General features: G+C 37.2%; 2 protein-coding genes across 2 annotated transcripts; one reads left to right on the top strand and one right to left on the bottom strand.

Annotated features, from left to right (window-relative positions):
• Window positions 1-281: 281 nt before the first annotated feature.
• Window positions 282-4,725, top strand: LOC133525962 (V-type proton ATPase subunit D). The gene is made up of 6 exons (XM_061862408.1): window positions 282-433; window positions 552-669; window positions 842-989; window positions 2,183-2,398; window positions 2,919-3,049; window positions 3,605-4,725. Exons 1-6 carry the CDS (start codon window positions 393-395, stop codon window positions 3,698-3,700), a joined length of 750 nt encoding a protein of 249 aa, XP_061718392.1. The 5' UTR covers window positions 282-392; the 3' UTR covers window positions 3,701-4,725.
• A 5,981-nt stretch (window positions 4,726-10,706) lies between these two features.
• Window positions 10,707-14,302, bottom strand: LOC133525957 (transcription factor Adf-1-like). The gene is made up of 2 exons (XM_061862399.1): window positions 13,051-14,302; window positions 10,707-11,599 (listed from the first exon to the last, which is right to left on the bottom strand). The coding sequence occupies exons 1-2, from the start codon at window positions 13,387-13,389 to the stop codon at window positions 11,177-11,179; spliced, it is 762 nt and encodes a 253-aa protein (XP_061718383.1). The 5' UTR covers window positions 13,390-14,302; the 3' UTR covers window positions 10,707-11,176.
• Between the last annotated feature and the right edge of the window lie 3,456 nt (window positions 14,303-17,758).

Genomic DNA, 17,758 nt, shown 5'->3' with positions numbered 1-17,758 from the left:
ATCAGGAATACCGATAAAAATAAAATATTCAAATACATTAAGATGGTTCTTACTATATTTAACCACCTTCATAAACGCATGATGTCTATGACCGAAATTAGTTTTAAAACCTTGAAAGTTCTAATCCTACGGTATACAGCCACACAACACAATAATCTTACAAACCATTATGAAATACAAAATTTTACCTATAATTGTTTTTTATTTATTAAAACCAATTGATTTCTATACAATAGCTTTATTTAATCATTTGTAAAAAAAAAAATCATAACTCAAATTATGACGAGATCACAAGACCAAGCATAGACAACACTTTTATCAACCAACTTGTCTTCTGTCATCAGGTGATTGGGAGTGAGGAATTCTGAAAAGGGATAAATTCGTAAATCAATATGTCTGGGAAAGATAAACTACAAATTTTCCCTTCTCGGGGGTAAGTATTTAGCGCTACATTAAGTTTTTCAGGACATAAAACAGTCGCGTAAAAACTAGACCAATAACAGGGTGGTACCATAATTTCTGTATATAATCAATGTATCTTGGATTTTCAGAGCTCAGATGTTAATAAAGGCCCGTCTGGCCGGAGCTGTTAAGGGCCATGGTCTCCTCAAGAAAAAGGCTGATGCCTTGCAAGTGAGGTTCCGTATGATCTTGGGAAAAATCATTGAGGTAAGTCTTGTATATCTCTTGTTCTCAGTTTTCTGCGTAATACCTATGTCTTACTATACTGAAACTTGCTTTAAATAGCGGGAATTTCTTAAACAATAAAGACTGAAAGCAATTATTTGAGGACCTTGAATTATATTGAATATTGCTTAATGGGTAACCTTTTTTTCATTAGACAAAGACCCTTATGGGTGAAGTGATGAAGGAAGCAGCGTTCTCCCTGGCTGAAGCAAAGTTCACGACGGGAGACTTCAACCAGGTGGTGTTGCAGAATGTGACCAAGGCACAGATCAAGATCCGTTCCAAGAAAGACAATGTTGCTGGTAGGTACATTCTATACATAAATGTATAACAATTTGCAACAAATTTGAGAAGATATAGCTTACTGTTGTCAATTAATAATAACTGCCAGATGGATGAAATAATTGTAATTAAAAAAAAACAAGTTAGTGATAATTTTACTATTGCTTAGTACCCATAGTACAAGCTTTGCCTAGTTTGGGGCTCGGTTGATCTGTGTAAGATAGTCCCCACATACTTAATTATTTGTTTATTTTCTAAAAAATATTTATGCATTTGTTATTTAGAACTTACACAGGAATCTACATTAACAAAAACTTTTTCAATAGCTGGGTCCACACAGAGCGAGCATACGCACAAGGCTATCTCCTGGACGTGGACCCGGCTATTTGTGTAAAGTATTGCAAGTTACCATTAAGTTAAGCCCCTTACATTGGCTAGTTAACGTTTTAGTAGTAGTTAGGTTGATAATCCTCTATCAAAAACACAGATACAATTTCTATTAGATTGTTATTCTGTCTTTTATCTTATTTCGTACAAAATCGATTCTTTGTTTGAGAATAATGAAACCTTTATATTCATAAATTTTTTGCCATAGTCTAAAACAGCATTAATTTTGATATTCAAATGTTTTATATACTTAAATATATGGCAGTGAGATATTACTAATATTCTAAAACAGCATTAATTTTGATATTCAAATGTTTTATATACTTAAATATATGGCAGTGAGATATTACTAATATTCTAAAACAGCATTAATTTTGATATTCAAATGTTTTACATACTTAAATATATGGCAGTGAGATATTACTGTTTGCTATTCATAATTCAAACATTTCATAAAATATTTTTGTTTTATATTTAACTCTTTTCTTGGTAACATACTCATTTGCACACAAATTATTCTCAAAAACCGCAAAAATGTCTGATGCCATATATCAAAGACAGTTAGTTATTTATTATAAATTTGTGTTTTACAAGTAGTCACACCGCACGTACACACATGCACGCACGTACTGCTCGCCCTTATAGTTGGAAGCCAAAGATGCCTAAGGTGGCATGTAGTCGAGACATTGGCATGGGCCGTTAGCCTCAATAGCTCTAGATGGCAGCTCGAATCCAGCCTCCGCCACTAGATGGCTTAGTAACTTTTTCTTTAGTGTAATCATGATCTATTTCTAAACTATTTATGTATTATTAATTCTTTTCCCAGGTGTCACACTGCCGATCTTCGAGTCATATCAAGACGGTTCAGACACGTACGAGCTCGCGGGTCTCGCGCGCGGTGGTCAGCAACTCTCGAAGCTGAAGAAGAACTTCCAGAGTGCCGTCAAACTGCTGGTCGAGCTTGCGTCACTCCAGACCTCGTTCGTCACTTTAGATGAAGTCATCAAGATCACTAACAGGCGTGTCAACGCTATTGAGCACGGTAAGTTCAAGCTAAACTATACTTAACCTTCCCAATGTTGTAAGAGGTTACCTTACAATTGATGCTCAATGTCAGCCATGAATCTTTCAAGTACAAGCTGAATTAAAATTTAAAAAATATAAAATCACGACGATAGATGTCTTCTTGCACCTCCCTAAAGAGTGTAAACATGGAAGGAAGTGATGGAAAGATTCACTGGGCTCAAGTAAGCTTTTGGTGGCTTTCGGTGGATTGGATTGGACTACCATCTTAGAAGGTCGCAAGTTTAATTGTGATATGAGATGTTGAATTTTTCTTTTTCTGTAAACCTCGAATTTTGTTAGCATACTGCTTTGCTTGGAATAAAATGAAATATTCGGTTGGGGCAAAAACTTTTTTGGTATGATTTAATATTATGCATTTTGGCTGTGGACATAATAAAATAAACTGACTATAAGTCAAATTTTCATACTTTATCCTTAAACACAACTTTCTACTGATTTTCCCGGACGTTTTTGACCCGTATTTTTTTTTATTTCAGTAATCATCCCGCGACTGGAGCGTACTCTGGCGTACATCATCTCCGAGTTGGACGAGCTGGAGCGTGAGGAGTTCTACCGGCTCAAGAAGATCCAGGACAAGAAGAAGATCATTAAGGACAAAGCGGAAGCGGTCAGTATTACTGGTGTCAAAGAATTATTTATCGTAGAAGAGTTGCCTTTGCAAAGAAAAAAATCTTGTTTCCGCGATTGACAGCTGAACTTGGCGGGGCTATACGATAAACTGAATTGCCAAGGTCTAGTTTTGAGACCCAGAACTACCGTATACCTACTGCGCGGAGCTGAATCTCTATCAAAATGTTCGGAAACGTCATATTCTTATAATAAAATAGTAATAATGATTAAGGTTAAAAAAAAACACGCATTCTATATATCTTACCAGCAGATATATAGAATGCGTGTTTTTTTTCCCGAACTTGTATGGGGAACAAAATTGTTCATTACCGAAATGGAAGCTACATTTTGAAATAATTTATTCATTCCTTAGAGATTTTACAACTTTCTGCATCTTACATATCTGTTATAAGTATACATGTATTACTTGTAATAAGTCTGGGGGCATTCAAACATTCATTCGAAATTTCCTAGTATATCCTGAATACCAACCGACCGCTACTATTTGTGTGAACCTGAGAACTTACCATGAACATTAACTCGCTCTTTTCAGAAAAAGAAAGAGCTCCTGGCGGCGGGGCTGGGGCTGGACCTCGGCGACGGCGGCGCCAACCTGCTGGACGAGGGCGACGAGGACATCGTGTTCTAGGCGGGCCTTTAGTTGACCGGTGCGCCACTCGCTAAGGCCATTTTGTTGGGGATTACTTACTGGCGCCTTGTGGTGTAGGGTGTAGCTTTCTGGATTCCGACTAAGCTTACTTTGCATTGACTTTAAATGAGGGAATGTCATTTATAAAGTTCATATTTTCATAGATATTTGACATTAATAATGACATTGTCACACTTTGTCATTGCAATTGCATAGTTGTCTTGATCAGACTCTTAAAAAAGAAAGTTTGCCTCGTATCTTTATTAGTCTACTGAAACCAGCCTGACAATACTCGTTGTCAAGCGTCCGTGGCACTCGATCCCTATGGCTTGCTCAATAACTAGCTCCAAGAAAATTGCCTCCGTAATTTGTGGTAAAATCTGTATATAGGCTGGTTATTGAATCATTGTTGTAATATTTAACAGGCAACTATATTTACTGATAATAACCAGCCTATTATCGTTATAACAGTTAAAAAGCACTGTTGAGGTCCTATAATGGCTTCGCTGAGCTATTGGGTCGATAGTATTGTATGTCTAGTGACAAATTGTTAGTAGTCGCAGTCAAGTGTTCGGAAAACTAACATTACAGGAGCTTCCAGTATTACCTTACACATTAAGGAGACGAAAAACGTCCTTTATAATATAACCTCACTTTCCCAGTCACCTCCAAATTTCAGTTTCGACAGTTGACTGCTTTCAAATGTTTATGAATTGATATTACAGCCTATATGGTGTTTTCATTGTAAATAATGTACTGTTATCCTCTTCACGAATCAACCCTACGACCTTTTAATACGGTCTAATTTTCAGTGGCAATCCGATTGGTACACAAATTGATTGTAAGCATTCCACGCATTGTTTCAACTAAAGCTTTTAGAATGCTGTTTAACGTATAAAGCAGTAAGTACACCCATTTTATTATTTATAGTTTTTGATTTGTTGTTTAATGGTCGTTTCTAAGTGTAAGCAATCATGTAAATACAAGTTTGTGATGCGAAATATTAAATATTATTATTGATCGAAGTTTTGTTTTTATTCGTTCTTCTACTTCAAAATATGGGTTCAACGGCTCTAAAAATAGGGTTATATTGTTCTACGGGGCACCTGCTTAATGTAAAATCTACCACAAAAAATCAATGTATTTTTTGTTTTAGTATTTTTAAATACATTGGGGTCGCTACGGCGCTACCGCACTTTGAAAATTCCATACAAAATGTAGTTTCTTTTCGGTTTTTCGTTGTGGGGCGGTGAGTCAGGGTGTCCGCTGATTTTTTTTAATTATTTGACGAATATTTTAGAAGTTCCATATTGGTATTGATTTTGAGGTGCGTCCATACTTTCTGTTCCTTTGAACACAAATAATAAAAATTAACAATGACATTAAAAGTTAAATTCTGGTTAAATTGGACACACACACTACACTTTGAATCGTAGTTCCACAATGAACAATAAAAAAAAAAAAATTAAAAAATAAACATCGTATACGGAGGGTCCAAAAAGTGATGTAGCGACCTTTAAAATATATTTAACAATTCTGAAAAAAAAAAATTACTACATAGGCGGTAGATTTTACAGTAAGCGGGTGCCCCGTAGAAAAATATAAATTCGACAAGATAAGGACCACCCTAACATGTGATTTTTTTTCATATAAATGTTTGCGTAAGTCTGACACGTCATAGAAGTTTGACGTTTAAAATAACACTTGCGCACAACTTAGCATTAGCATGTACTGCGTGTGCTATCAAAATCGTTGCAGACATATTTTGGTCCAACTCTAATTAGGTAGGTAAATTAAGTAGATACTCCTTGGTCATTATATTTTTGTCGTTGATTCAACTACTAAATATTAGAAAATACTGTTAACTGTCATGTTAGAAAAGATTTCTCTAACACGTTCAGTTTCTGTACCTATGAAGTTTTGATTTTGTGTTTGTTGTAGGCATGTGTTTAGATCGAATGGATTGTCGACATTTTCGGACTAAGTACGTATATATATAATTGGAGAATATATAGAATGGTGTGAAGAAAAGGAAATGTCAGATCCAGAGTACCTATCAGTGAGCTGAGGTACTAAGGTATTTAATATATAATAATAATATGCTGTCATTACGTACTAGAGTAAGAATGCAAAGCATGAAGAATTTCGGACATTGATCCGCTTGTTATCTCTGTCGCACGCACATAATTTGAATGCTGTCCCGCCGATGATACCAACGGTTTATAGCGCCAATTACATCCATTTTTTATCAGGTCCGAGAAAGAGTATATTTCCGTTTCACCAAATAGCACATCGTTTACAATAATTGTAATGTAAAAAAATGGTTCATATGCAAAAATATCAAACATTGAGCAATTTTGGCAATTAGAGACAAAGTATTTTCTGATGCTGAAACGATTATCCCTATCAGGCCCGAAATCGGGAAGTGTGGATGTAAATTGGCGCTTATGCCACCGTGCGAGCGGGACATTTTATTATACCTACGTAGGCATCTACAATCAATGAATCAATTCAATGTATAAGTATTCTACATATAAACTAAATAGGATCTTACTTTCTGTCTCGCTCGCACATCAAAACATCGACACGATCGAAGTGCCAGAAATATGTATACTTACACGACTTTATGGCCCATATATTAGGGTAGTGTATACATATATTTGGCACCTTGCCCGTATCGATATTTTCAAACGTGACCGTACAATGAAATATTGGATGTTAAGAAATATATCCGACATTGTCTCATAACATCATTAATTAAGGTGAGATGGGGTAAGACGAACACCGGGACAAGAATAACACTATGTAATCGACATAGTGTTTGTCTTTCCTCGAGCAAAATAAACTACTTGTGCAGTTATGCAAAACTTCTCTTAATTATTATTATTAATAAAATTAGAATAAAATGTAACGTAAAGATAAATCCACCTACAACACTAAAACTCACATGTAGGTAGCTAAAAAAACCATAGGTGACTTAACCTAATACGTTACCTAGATCCGTGACGGGTTCCCATAAGCAGTGGCGGGGTAAGAACCAAATTTTATGTAGGCAAGGTACATTTAGCGAGGCCCTCTAGTGGCGCAAGAAATAACGAACATTTTTACGTTGTGTCCGAGATATACTTATTTGAGGCGCGAGACCCCTCGGAGCGGCGAGGCCGTAGGCGGGGCCCACGTCGCCCTCGCCTAACGCCGCCTCTGCCTATAAGGCTAGCTGCGTCAGTGGCGGATTAACCGAACAGCAGAAAAAGCATATGCTAAGGGCCCCGCGCCTAGGGGGGCCCCGCGCTCCGACCCTGACCATGCGATTTCGGAACCGCACGCACGCGGAACCGGCCAGGTTCTTGTAGAACTCGCACTCCGCAAATCCTGTACATCTTATTTACAATGTATTTTTTTCGTAAGTCAGTCACAATATTGTTCAATTATTATTATCATGTCTATTTTTCTTTATAAGGATACCAAATTTAAAGAATTTTTAGGCTTACGAAAAGACCAAGAGCAGAGTTTAGCATAAAACCGAGTGTCTCGAAACTTTTGTGCATGGCTAAGCTGTGCAGGAAACAGCAGAGCTCGGAAACGAACAAAAGAAGATACTGTGTTAAAAAACATATTAGTGAAAATCAAGGAAGGATGATTTATTTATTTATTATGTCAAATAACAAATTGCACCTTACAGCTAATGCCTAATGATGATCAGCTTTGGGCCCGTAGTAGGCCGAAGGACGCGCTCCTCTACGGCTGACCGAGCGCCCAAAATATGCTGAGTTGCTGCAAAGCCGTTATAAAAAGAAAACAGCGGGGCCCCTATGCAGGGCTTTGCATTCGCGTAGGCCGGGTGTAAAGCCCTACATAGGGTCCGATACCCAAAGCATCCCAGCAAGTCGCACTTTCGAGCAAGAACTAAGGCCGAGCAGCAGGCGTGCCGAGATCACATTGGTTCAATTCCAAACTCTGTTCTCCTACAATTCAGCCTTTGCATGGTGGCGCGCCGCCATAGAACGCTCCGAGCCTCCACCCTTATACGGCCCTACGGCCTCGTTCACACTCTGGCATTGGTTTCATTCTAGGCTCTGCTTTCCTGCAGCTTGGCCTTCAGCTTCGCACGGGAACGCTACGAAATCGTTTGGTCCGGATATTCAGCTCGTGGGGCTCAGCCTTCGGCCTTGTTTTTTAGCTCACTTAGCCATTAGTTCCCACTTCTTAGATCCGACGCACGTTTCACCTATTTTTACAAGCTTTTATTAAACTTAATAATATTCATATTGTTAAACAGTATCTCTACATGCTTTTATTTAACTTGCAATACTCGGTAAGTTGTTTTCAAAATCTGAAAACTATTTTTTTGACCATTTGTCAAAATTTGTTGGTAAAAATTCACTTACTAGGGAAAAATCGGTGACAATACAATGTTATCCACCTGATCTGGTGATGAAAACCGAAGGTAAGGAGGACACCTATATAGAAGAATTGAACTGTGATAAAATAACAACTTCATTAAGATTAGGCACTTTTATAATGGCTAAAAAAAAATTTTTTTCTTTCGGAGCGATTATTACCGAAAGTAATAACTTTATAAAAAAAGGTTTTTGAAGATCGTTATTCGGTTTTGAAATACCTTATCCAACCACACTATAGGGTCAAAGCAAAAAAAATCAAAGTAAAACATTTTGTATGGGAGATACCCTATTTTTTTATAGTTTTATGTTTGATTTATGTATCCATGCCCAATTACGGCTATCTAGCACTAACGATCGCGGAGCAAACCCTCGGACAGACGGACATGGCGAAACTATAAGAGTTTCCAGGTGACTAGGAAACCCTAAAAAGTACACTGCATAACATGTTAATAACTAATCGAGAATGAGTCGAAAAAGATTAAGACAGCGTAAAAATATTGTGATGGTACTGAATCCTCGGGGTGCGAGTCCGACTCGCACTTAATCATTTTTTTTTAAACCAGGGGACCCCGCAAGCTATTGTGCTAAGGGCCCCGCGCCTTCTTAATCCGCCCCTGAGCTGCGTTACTTCATTAAATCACTATGCCGATCCGAATTCTTTTAAAATTATATTACCGAAACATAACATGAATGTAATTAATTCATTTCATTATTTATCTTTATAAATTAAATATATATTCATGATCATGATTTGGTTTAGAAAAATGAACTTATTTAACGTAAAGATACTTCTAATACCGTAAATCGGAGAGACTTTGAAATGCAGGGGAGAGTTCGAAATTTAAGCACCAGAAATTTTTTGTTATAATTGTTTTTGGTAGTAATATAGTAAATATTAAATCATACTTAAATTTGATTAGTTACACGAAGAGTTTCAATAAATAAAGAATAATTAATTTTGTTGCCGTTTGACATCTAACTCCATTTTTCCTAAAATTTGATAGGGTCACTCGCATTCTAGCACAGAATAAATAATAGTACTACTGTATTCTAGTCTAGCCCAAACTAGGTAGGTACCTATATTGAAGACGCCGTGAGTTCAAATAGTTGTTCGAGATTTTTTAGTCAGGCAGATAATGAAATTTCGAGTATCGCGGTTGATCCTTCGGGTTCCGTTTATGGTCCGTTTCGATTTCATAGTTCTCCAGCGCGCGCTGTGTAGGCGCCTGTGTAAACAACATCGTTTTCTTTTTTACTTAGGGTATTTATGTATTGACTTTTATAAGAATAAGAAAGAAAGAAAAATGTTTTAAAAACTTGTATTATAAACTCGTCTGTTATTAAGTAAACACCTTCGTTCTTTACAGTGGGAATCGATCTTCAGTTTAATTCCAACTGTGATCACTTTGGACGTTTACAGCGAACAACACTCTGCCCCACCCACCGCCCTACAGGCATAGATTACATGATGCTTTAGATATGCCACTTTTATCGGAAAACTTTATTGTTACAAAGAGCGATACCTGCTGTAGACGAGGATCTCTAGAAGCCGCGTAGCCAACATAAAAATCGCTTACGCTCCGTAGCGATTGAAACGCAACTGTCACTGGGGCACTGCACTAATATGGGAGAGTGATAGAGAGACGCAAAGCGTTTCGTTGTCGTAGCGATAGTCGCCTTGGCTAGGCCGGCTGTGAGCATTCGCGTATGCATAATTATTAGACCGACTCGTAGTGGTGTCCCAAGGCTTTAAGAAACTCGATGTTGCCAGGCTGAAGAGTGGTGCCGTTTCCACCACCAGCCCCTTGAATTTCCACCTTACAATTATCCTTCAGAAAGCTTACCAGAAGCGTGCAATTTCCATTCCTTTCTAACTGTTTACACGCCTTAGAGAAACGCACAGATATTTACCTATTTGTTGTTAAAAAGGAATGTTTTTGTGCACGACTGTCACACAACCTAGCATCCGTATATCTAGAGGAAAACGTCAATTCACTACATCCTATAAAACTACTCCAAAACTAAAAACTACTGAACGGACTTTCATACTACTTTCATCTGTCAATAGAGTGATTCTTGAGGAAGGCGTAGGTATATAACTTGATAAAGTTGTGTGTAAAATGTTGTAGGCTTTATTTACCCCCACCATGCACTTCGCACGTAGCCAATAATATTACGTAAATAATCTGTGCCAAAGGGAGACGCGGGGGAGCTACGTGCCGACTTTATGCTACGAATTCCCCCGTTTTCATAAAAGATCGTAAACGCAGAAGGATTCAAACGACCAAAAGATGTTATTAGTTTGGCGACAGAATATACAGATGCAAGAATCAGATGATTTGAATCTATATCCTCGCAAATAATATTATGGTTTAGCGCCACTTTGCACACAGAGCCTGAGTGCTCATACCTGTTCAACTACCGGTTAAAATATGCGTGTATGTTAGGCTCGTGTGTATACTCTGAATCCTCTCTCATATTACCTATTTATTTTATGGGCGCACCTCGAAGGTATCCAGAATATCATTATTGTATAATTTTTGGGTGGAATTATACGTAAACTTGTAATATATTTTTTTATTTTGATAGCGTATTTGTGTAGGTGCATATTAAGCTTACGTAATGATAGGTTTGAAATACCAACCTTCTGAATAAATATCATGTTTTTGTATACTAGTAGAATGATTCCGTGGTAAACATTATATTGAATTTTTTGGATGGGACCTACCTGATTTGATGTCCTCAAAGAAAGATTTAGAAACAAGATATTTATGTGATTGTATCACCAGGCTTGCAGGCTGCTTCTTACTTTGAACTTCAACATGGTTATAATGAAAGTTACTGCACAATCTCTTCCATATTATCGTTACACAAAAAGAGACAGGAGTACGAATTATAAATTTTAATGCTGTTTATAAACAGCTAGGAGCATGCATGTACCCTACATTGGTAAACCCATGTCACCCATTTTTTACGTAGCCACATTTTTTATTGGTTTGTTGATTGAAAATAGTATCATTATCGCTTTAGACGTACGAGTTCATTAAAAGTCAATACTTTTAGAAATTTAATTTTATTCATCATCATTCACATCAGAATCATGCTCACGTTCAGTTTTAATACCTTTACTCTTGCTATTATTACTAGCAAAATCTTTACGATATTTTCCCATGCGTGCGTTGATCAATATATCGTTTATATAACGTTTCGCAATTAGGACAGAGTGCAGATCTTTAGTCTCTCTAAGTTCCGAAGCAACATATTGCCCGTAAATTTCAAATTCGTCGTGAACAGATTTTAAACTTGGCCGATATTGTTTAGCAAAACCATATCCCATTGGGTCATCAGATTTATCATCGTATGAATTGGTTCTTTTCCTCGAGTTGGTTGACAAGTTTGCTGTTGTGTCCGTAGATTCGTAAAGCATTGGGATGGGGGCAGCTATTTGGAAATTTTCGACGTGGTAAGGCTCGGAGAGTTCGTCGGTGTGGCTGTTCTGAAACAAAAAGACATAAAAATGCTTAGTAGGTATGGATATTTAGTCAAAACTAAAAATAATAATTTTCTGGGATTTTTTCATCAATTCCCAACATACGTACAACAAAAACAAGCTTCCAAATTGATAAAAATGGATTGATTACCAGTACCAGTAGGTAAATACTAGTTACAGACTATCAACTCACGATATCAGAGCAAACACTGATTAACCAGTGAAGTCAAAAGAGGAAAGTTATGAAATATAATGTAAAAATAGGAAAGCGCTCTCAAAGCGTTGGTGAGCGGGCTAGCGGCGTTCTCACCGCATCTGCATCACAATACACCGCGAAGATATTCCTAATCTCCATTCGGGAGAAATCAGTCTATTCTCATATGTTGTTATAGATTTAAGGGGTTCTACTTGAAATGTATGTACAAAGCAAAAGCAGAAGTCTCCCGTGCTATACAAGTGATTGGAACATAGAGCTAGAAAATGCTGCAACATCTTCGACGTGATGCCTTTTTAGTTTTTGCTCTTTTAGCGAGTTGTATGTGTTTTATTAATGGATGATAATTTATAGACAAAAATTTAAAGGGTAATATGTACTGTAAAACGTAGTACAATACACGTGCAAATAGGTAATTCGCAACTCGTGTCGATTTAAAACACTCCCTTGGGTCGTGTTTTAATCTATCACCATTCGTTGCGAATTTCTTACTCCGCAATTGTATTTTAAATACTGTCAAATCAAGATATGTTGGCAGCGATTTTGGTAGCCCAGACGGTGCGCGGGTTATTTTAACCTTTCATAATTTCATAAAAGTTTGACACTTTTATGAAATTATGACGTTTACTTGATACTGGCACCGTCTGGGCTATCAAAATCGCCGCCAACTTATCTTGGTCCGACTCTAACTACCTATTCTGGAAAAGAACGGTTCGGTAGAGCCTGAAACTAGAGTTAACCAGTTAGGCCAGTTAAATACTTACACAACTATACCTATATCATTCATGGAAAATAAAATCAATAGAATTTAATAGTTCGAATCAAATGCAGAGCTGAAGGAAGTAACACCTCGGTAGGTAATATAATATAAATTCCTACATGCGAGCGACATCAACACGCGAACGGTACACCTATAATATACCAAGCAATACTTATTTCGAACGGCCAGCGTTGCGTCGAGCAGCAGCCATAGAGTTGACGCTCTGGAGACGCTAGTGTGCGCTAACAAATGACATGCAATTTTAGATACACGACGATGACACGACTACGGCGGCGCTTATAACACTGGATTCGACTCGCTCCGATGTTTGAGCTATTAAAGGCACATCGGAGCGATGTTTGGATCGCATTGAGTGTGAAGGCCCTAAGTAAGTAGGTACCCTGGATTGATCGTTCAAACGCCGCGCCGCAATGTATCAAAAATCGCATGCTATTTGTTTGTTGCAAGGTGAGTGATCCTTACTCGCATTTCAGAGCTATCACATCCGTCAGTCTCTGTTTCTCCTTTCAATAAAAACTTCAATGACTCGTAGGCAAACCACGGAGCGTATTTCAAGTCATTCCCTTTTTTTCTCAATTGAGCTATTTTCTTCTTCTCTCTAGCGAACTGCGAACGCAACGTATGCATTTTGGATTCAACTTCCCTTCTCGGGATATTCACGGTATTGGCGACGTCTTCCCACGCGTCGTTTTTCTTTGTTCTGTTTTTGAAATCGGGGTTCGAAGGGTCCCAGAGGAGCTCATGGTTTTTGTAGCTTTGGACGAGTTGTAGCACGAGTTCGTTGGTGTAGGTTACTGCCATGTTGCGAGCGTGTATACAAAGTTGCACGCTTGTCGGGGAGTGGCGCGGGACTGACGCGTGTCTGGCGCGCAACCTGGCGTGCGAGCTGGCAACATGCCTCACGGAAAATGACGCGTTGTTTCAAGCAATGTTGAAGGATAGTTTCAGTTCAATTCACAGATTGTTCAACTGGAGCGGCATGCGGCATGCAGATTTTAGACATTGTTTTGATACTTTTGATGCGATAGTACTGTGTGAATCGCACTCCTAACAATAAATCAACGCGTGAGATGATAAGTATGATACTAATTTGACCGCTCTCTCTTTTTAGGGTTCCGTAGCCAAATGACAAAAAAACGGAACCCTTATAGATTCGTCATGTCCGTCTGTCTGTCCGATTCTGTCACAGCCACTTTTTTCCGAAACTATAAAAGCTATACTGTTCAAACTTGGTAAGTAGATGTATTCTATGAACCGCATTATGATGTTTACACAAAAATAGAAAAAAAAACAATAAATTTTGGGGGTCCCCAAACTGAAACTCAAAAAATCTTTTTTCATCAAACCCATACGTGTGGGGTATCTATGAATAGGTCTTCAAAAATGATATTGAGGTTTCTAATATCATTTTTTTCTAAACTGAATAGTTTGCGCGAGAGATACTTCCAAAGTGAAAAAATGTGTGTCCCCCCCTGTAACTTCTAAAATAACAGAAAGAAAAATCTAAAAATAATATATGATATACATTACCATGCAAACTTCCACCGAAAATTGGTTTGAACCAGATCTAGTAAGTAGTTTTTTTTTAATACGTCATAAATGGTACGGAACCCTTCATGGGCGAGTCCGACTCGCACTTGGCCGCTTTTTCTTATAGTTACTTTCATGCACCCTTAACCAAACTTTTGGAGATCTAACGTGGATTTAATAGGTAGAACCATTAACCCTATAATAGCAAGAATTAGGCAAATTACAGATAATGATTTTTCAGTACGATCAATTGATCATATTTTATAAAAATGGAGATTATTTGAGTGGACTTCAAATACCTATGTTAACGGCACCAATCATGGGACATTTAAGAGAATATTTGGAATATTTTCGATATTTCACCGACATCTGTAAGATTTCTACCGCTTTATACTTTAAAAGTTGAATGTCCAATTCGTTTTTTATCCATTCTATGTATTTAATGAAAGCTACTGAAATTGGTTTCAATATTATTAACCAATTAAAACTATGGTTTTTTGCTCCAGTCACGGGATGTATGGCGCCATTAATTATTAATTTCACGAATATCAATGAAAAATTCAACTGAATCAGCTCTTTGGCTCTTATTGATGGTATGTTGTCAGCGATTAAAAACTGATGGTAAATAAATAAGAACTAAGTATAGTATAACAGAAAATTAATGAACAGTAAATCTAAATACACTTCTTATCATGCGCCCATGAGATGGTAGTGAAACGCCCAAGCCACATATCTTCACTGGTGTGGTGCAGGGATCGGAACCGGTTTTTTGCAAAAACAACGAAATAACCATATATTTCGGTTTATTTTATACTCAAAATGTAGGACTCAGTTGTGTTTTTAGATAACGACTTCGTATTATTAGATTGCCTGATTAGGAATGAAATAATTAACAAAGAACGAAAAAATACCGTTTTCGTTCCCATACAAAAAATACCGGTTTCCGATCCCTGGTGTGGTGTAGAGTTCATGAATTAGGGCTTGTAGAGTTAGGTCGTGTATAAGTTAGAAACTTGGCTCTACATGAGATCTGATAACTTTTTGACAGTGCGACAGCGACACTGCCAGCCAGGCAGCCATATGGTCTCGTCTCAGCAACATTTTGAACATGAAAATGTTGTTGGTTAGTCTAAAATTTTCACAATTTTTTTTAGTTTTGAAAAAATGTAATTACCACTTCCAAAGGTTCCATTATAGTCCTGTTCCTATCTATTGGCAACTCGTTAGCGAGCTGCCCGCGGTTGACTTGCTCCAACAGACGACTAAGAGGATGATTGATGCACGCAGTAATTATATAAATACCCGCGCTTTCGCTGATTTTCGATGCGAGTTTTATGGTCCTGTAGTCTTCTTATAGTGTGGTCATGTTCGTATTTTGTCCATCATTCCGTTTAGTCATAAAGTCAATGGTCAAAGTAAGAAAAAAAAACAAAAAATATTATTTTGTATGGGAGGTACAAGGTACCCTAAAACATTTTTTTTTCAAGTTTTTATTTTACCGTTCTGTCGCCATGCATGATTTATATATCCATGCCAAATTGCAGCGTTCCAGCACGAACAATCACGGAGAAAAGCTGAAGATGGACGGACAGACAGACATGGCGAAACAGGGTTTCTAGGTGACTACGAAACCCTAAAAAGTAGAGTAAAAAGCTCCATTCTTACATGTAAAATGGGGATTATTTTTGTTGTTGGATTAATATGCTTAAATTACATGAAACTTGGCATGAAGATTTACCTAATATATACTTCTATGCCTGATCTGATATACTAGAATTAGTTTCTAAAAACTGTTAAGAGGATATGGGAGCTGAGATTTAAATATTTTAGGTTTTTATTCGTCTCGCTATCGGAAGCGGCTCCTAAAAGTAGTTGCGATAAGGACAACGCTGGGTTAGGGGAAAATCCTGCTTAAAAATCTCGAAAAACGATGTTTCTGACTCCACTGTTTCCTTCTCCAAAACTTACCCAAATGTAACGAAATTTTGAGATCCAAATGTTAATGAAATTATCTGTGTCGAACTGTTTTGATTTTTAGGCTGACTGATGTCAGTTTCGAATACCATGCTGCTCATTACGGTCTATTAAATTAGGCCGTTTTTGCGAATATTTTAAGTGCACTAAGAAACCATGTTTAGAAGAAACCGGTTTAAAATTGTTATTTTGACAAGTTTTGAAAAGGTACAATACTCGTGAATTCCTTGTGGCCTTATTTAACTTCATTGTAACAATATCTAACCCACTTAGGTATTTTTGATAGGCACCTGAAAATATGTTATGCCCACTGGGCCTCAAAATGTAATTGCCTACACTAACGTGTGAGTTTTCAGTTTCATCTTTTCATATTTTGACGACCTGTCCCTGTATGGCCTAGTGGGTAGTGACCCTGCCTATGAAGCCGATGGTCCCGGGTTCAAATCCTGGTAAGGGCATTTATTTGTGTGATGGGCACGAATATTTGTTCCTGAGTCATGGGTGTTTTCTATGTATTTAAGTATTTATGTTACATATTTATCGTTGTCTAAGTACCCACAACACAAGCTATTAGTATTTTTTTAAATTAATTATTTATGTTTGTTTATAAATGCATTGAACACCTTAAATTTCATGTCCCTAGCGATTTTCTTCTAAGGGCCTATTTAGAAAACTCGTTTGACGCATTAAATAGAACCTCTGCCATAATTTGGAAACTTTTATGCCTTAATCTCCTGATTCTGGATCAAATATTAATGAAGCGAGGTCGGGTTGGGAGCTACGGACAAATTCCCACCAACAATTGGTAGATGCTTTAAATATATTTATACATTCATTGCAAAAAAAATCTTAACGCGTTGAAAATATAGTTCACATTTTAACTTAGTAAATATTAGAGATGCGAGGTTTTGACAGCGTTTTCTATTTTAGAGTGCCAACAGACGAGTTGTACGACTAGTCGGCAGAATCGGCCGATTTTCTGGGGATTGGTCGCTTGATAATGCTACTCGGTGTTTGTGATATTTTGAGTAAAACTGTAGGTGGTTATGATGTGTGTATACTGTGCCATGAAAAATTTGCCTTAAAATTACAAAATAAAGTGGATTTAATTATGCTATGTTTGTAGCTTTATATTATACACCGTGTTTTTATTGAATACCGTTTACTTCGGGGTATCGTTAAGTACGTTAAACGAAACTAAATGTCATAGTTAATTAATATATATATATATATATATATATATATTATATAAAACGTGATTAAATGTTGCATATAGCGTTGTTGTAACGCGGGCATTACATTTAACTCAACCAAACAATTGAAAACTGTGACATATCAAAGTCATTTGGAACACCGATCGTCCGAGATAGTTACGTATTTTCGTTTATTAGCAAATGTATGAACTCTTACTAAGCACTGATTAATATGTAAGGCCCTAAGGCAAGTGTACACGCTCATAAGGGCCTTATCAGATAAAAAATAATTATTGATTATCTCCGAAATGGAGTTAATTAGAATACCGGTGTCTTTGAGAAAGTTACTTAATTTAAGCTCAGGGATGCACCCTTGAAATTAACGGAATCCAAAAAAAAACACGGTGTATAAAATCGAATGGCGAAGTTTTTAGCTCCATTTCTAAGGCCGGTGTTAACAATAAATAAGCGTA

Source organism: Cydia pomonella, chromosome 15, assembly GCF_033807575.1.
Source record: "Cydia pomonella isolate Wapato2018A chromosome 15, ilCydPomo1, whole genome shotgun sequence".
NCBI classification, from domain to species: domain Eukaryota; kingdom Metazoa; phylum Arthropoda; class Insecta; order Lepidoptera; family Tortricidae; genus Cydia; species Cydia pomonella.
The sequence above is the reverse complement of the archived record's forward strand: the minus strand, read 5'-3'. Positions and strand labels throughout refer to the sequence as shown.

Bases quoted from the DNA above. Each gene is read 5' to 3' on its own strand.
- LOC133525962 (XM_061862408.1), top strand. From the start codon at position 393: ATGTCTGGGAAAGATAAACTACAAATTTTCCCTTCTCGGGG. The intron at 670-841 runs GTAAGTCTTGTA...TTTTTTCATTAG, and splicing joins TCTTGGGAAAAATCATTGAG to ACAAAGACCCTTATGGGTGA. The intron at 990-2,182 runs GTAGGTACATTC...TTCTTTTCCCAG, and splicing joins CAAGAAAGACAATGTTGCTG to GTGTCACACTGCCGATCTTC.
- LOC133525957 (XM_061862399.1), bottom strand. From the start codon at position 13,389: ATGGCAGTAACCTACACCAACGAACTCGTGCTACAACTCGTCCAAAGC. The intron at 11,600-13,050 runs GTAAGGATCACT...TTTTTGTTTCAG, and splicing joins GTGATAGCTCTGAAATGCGA to AACAGCCACACCGACGAACT.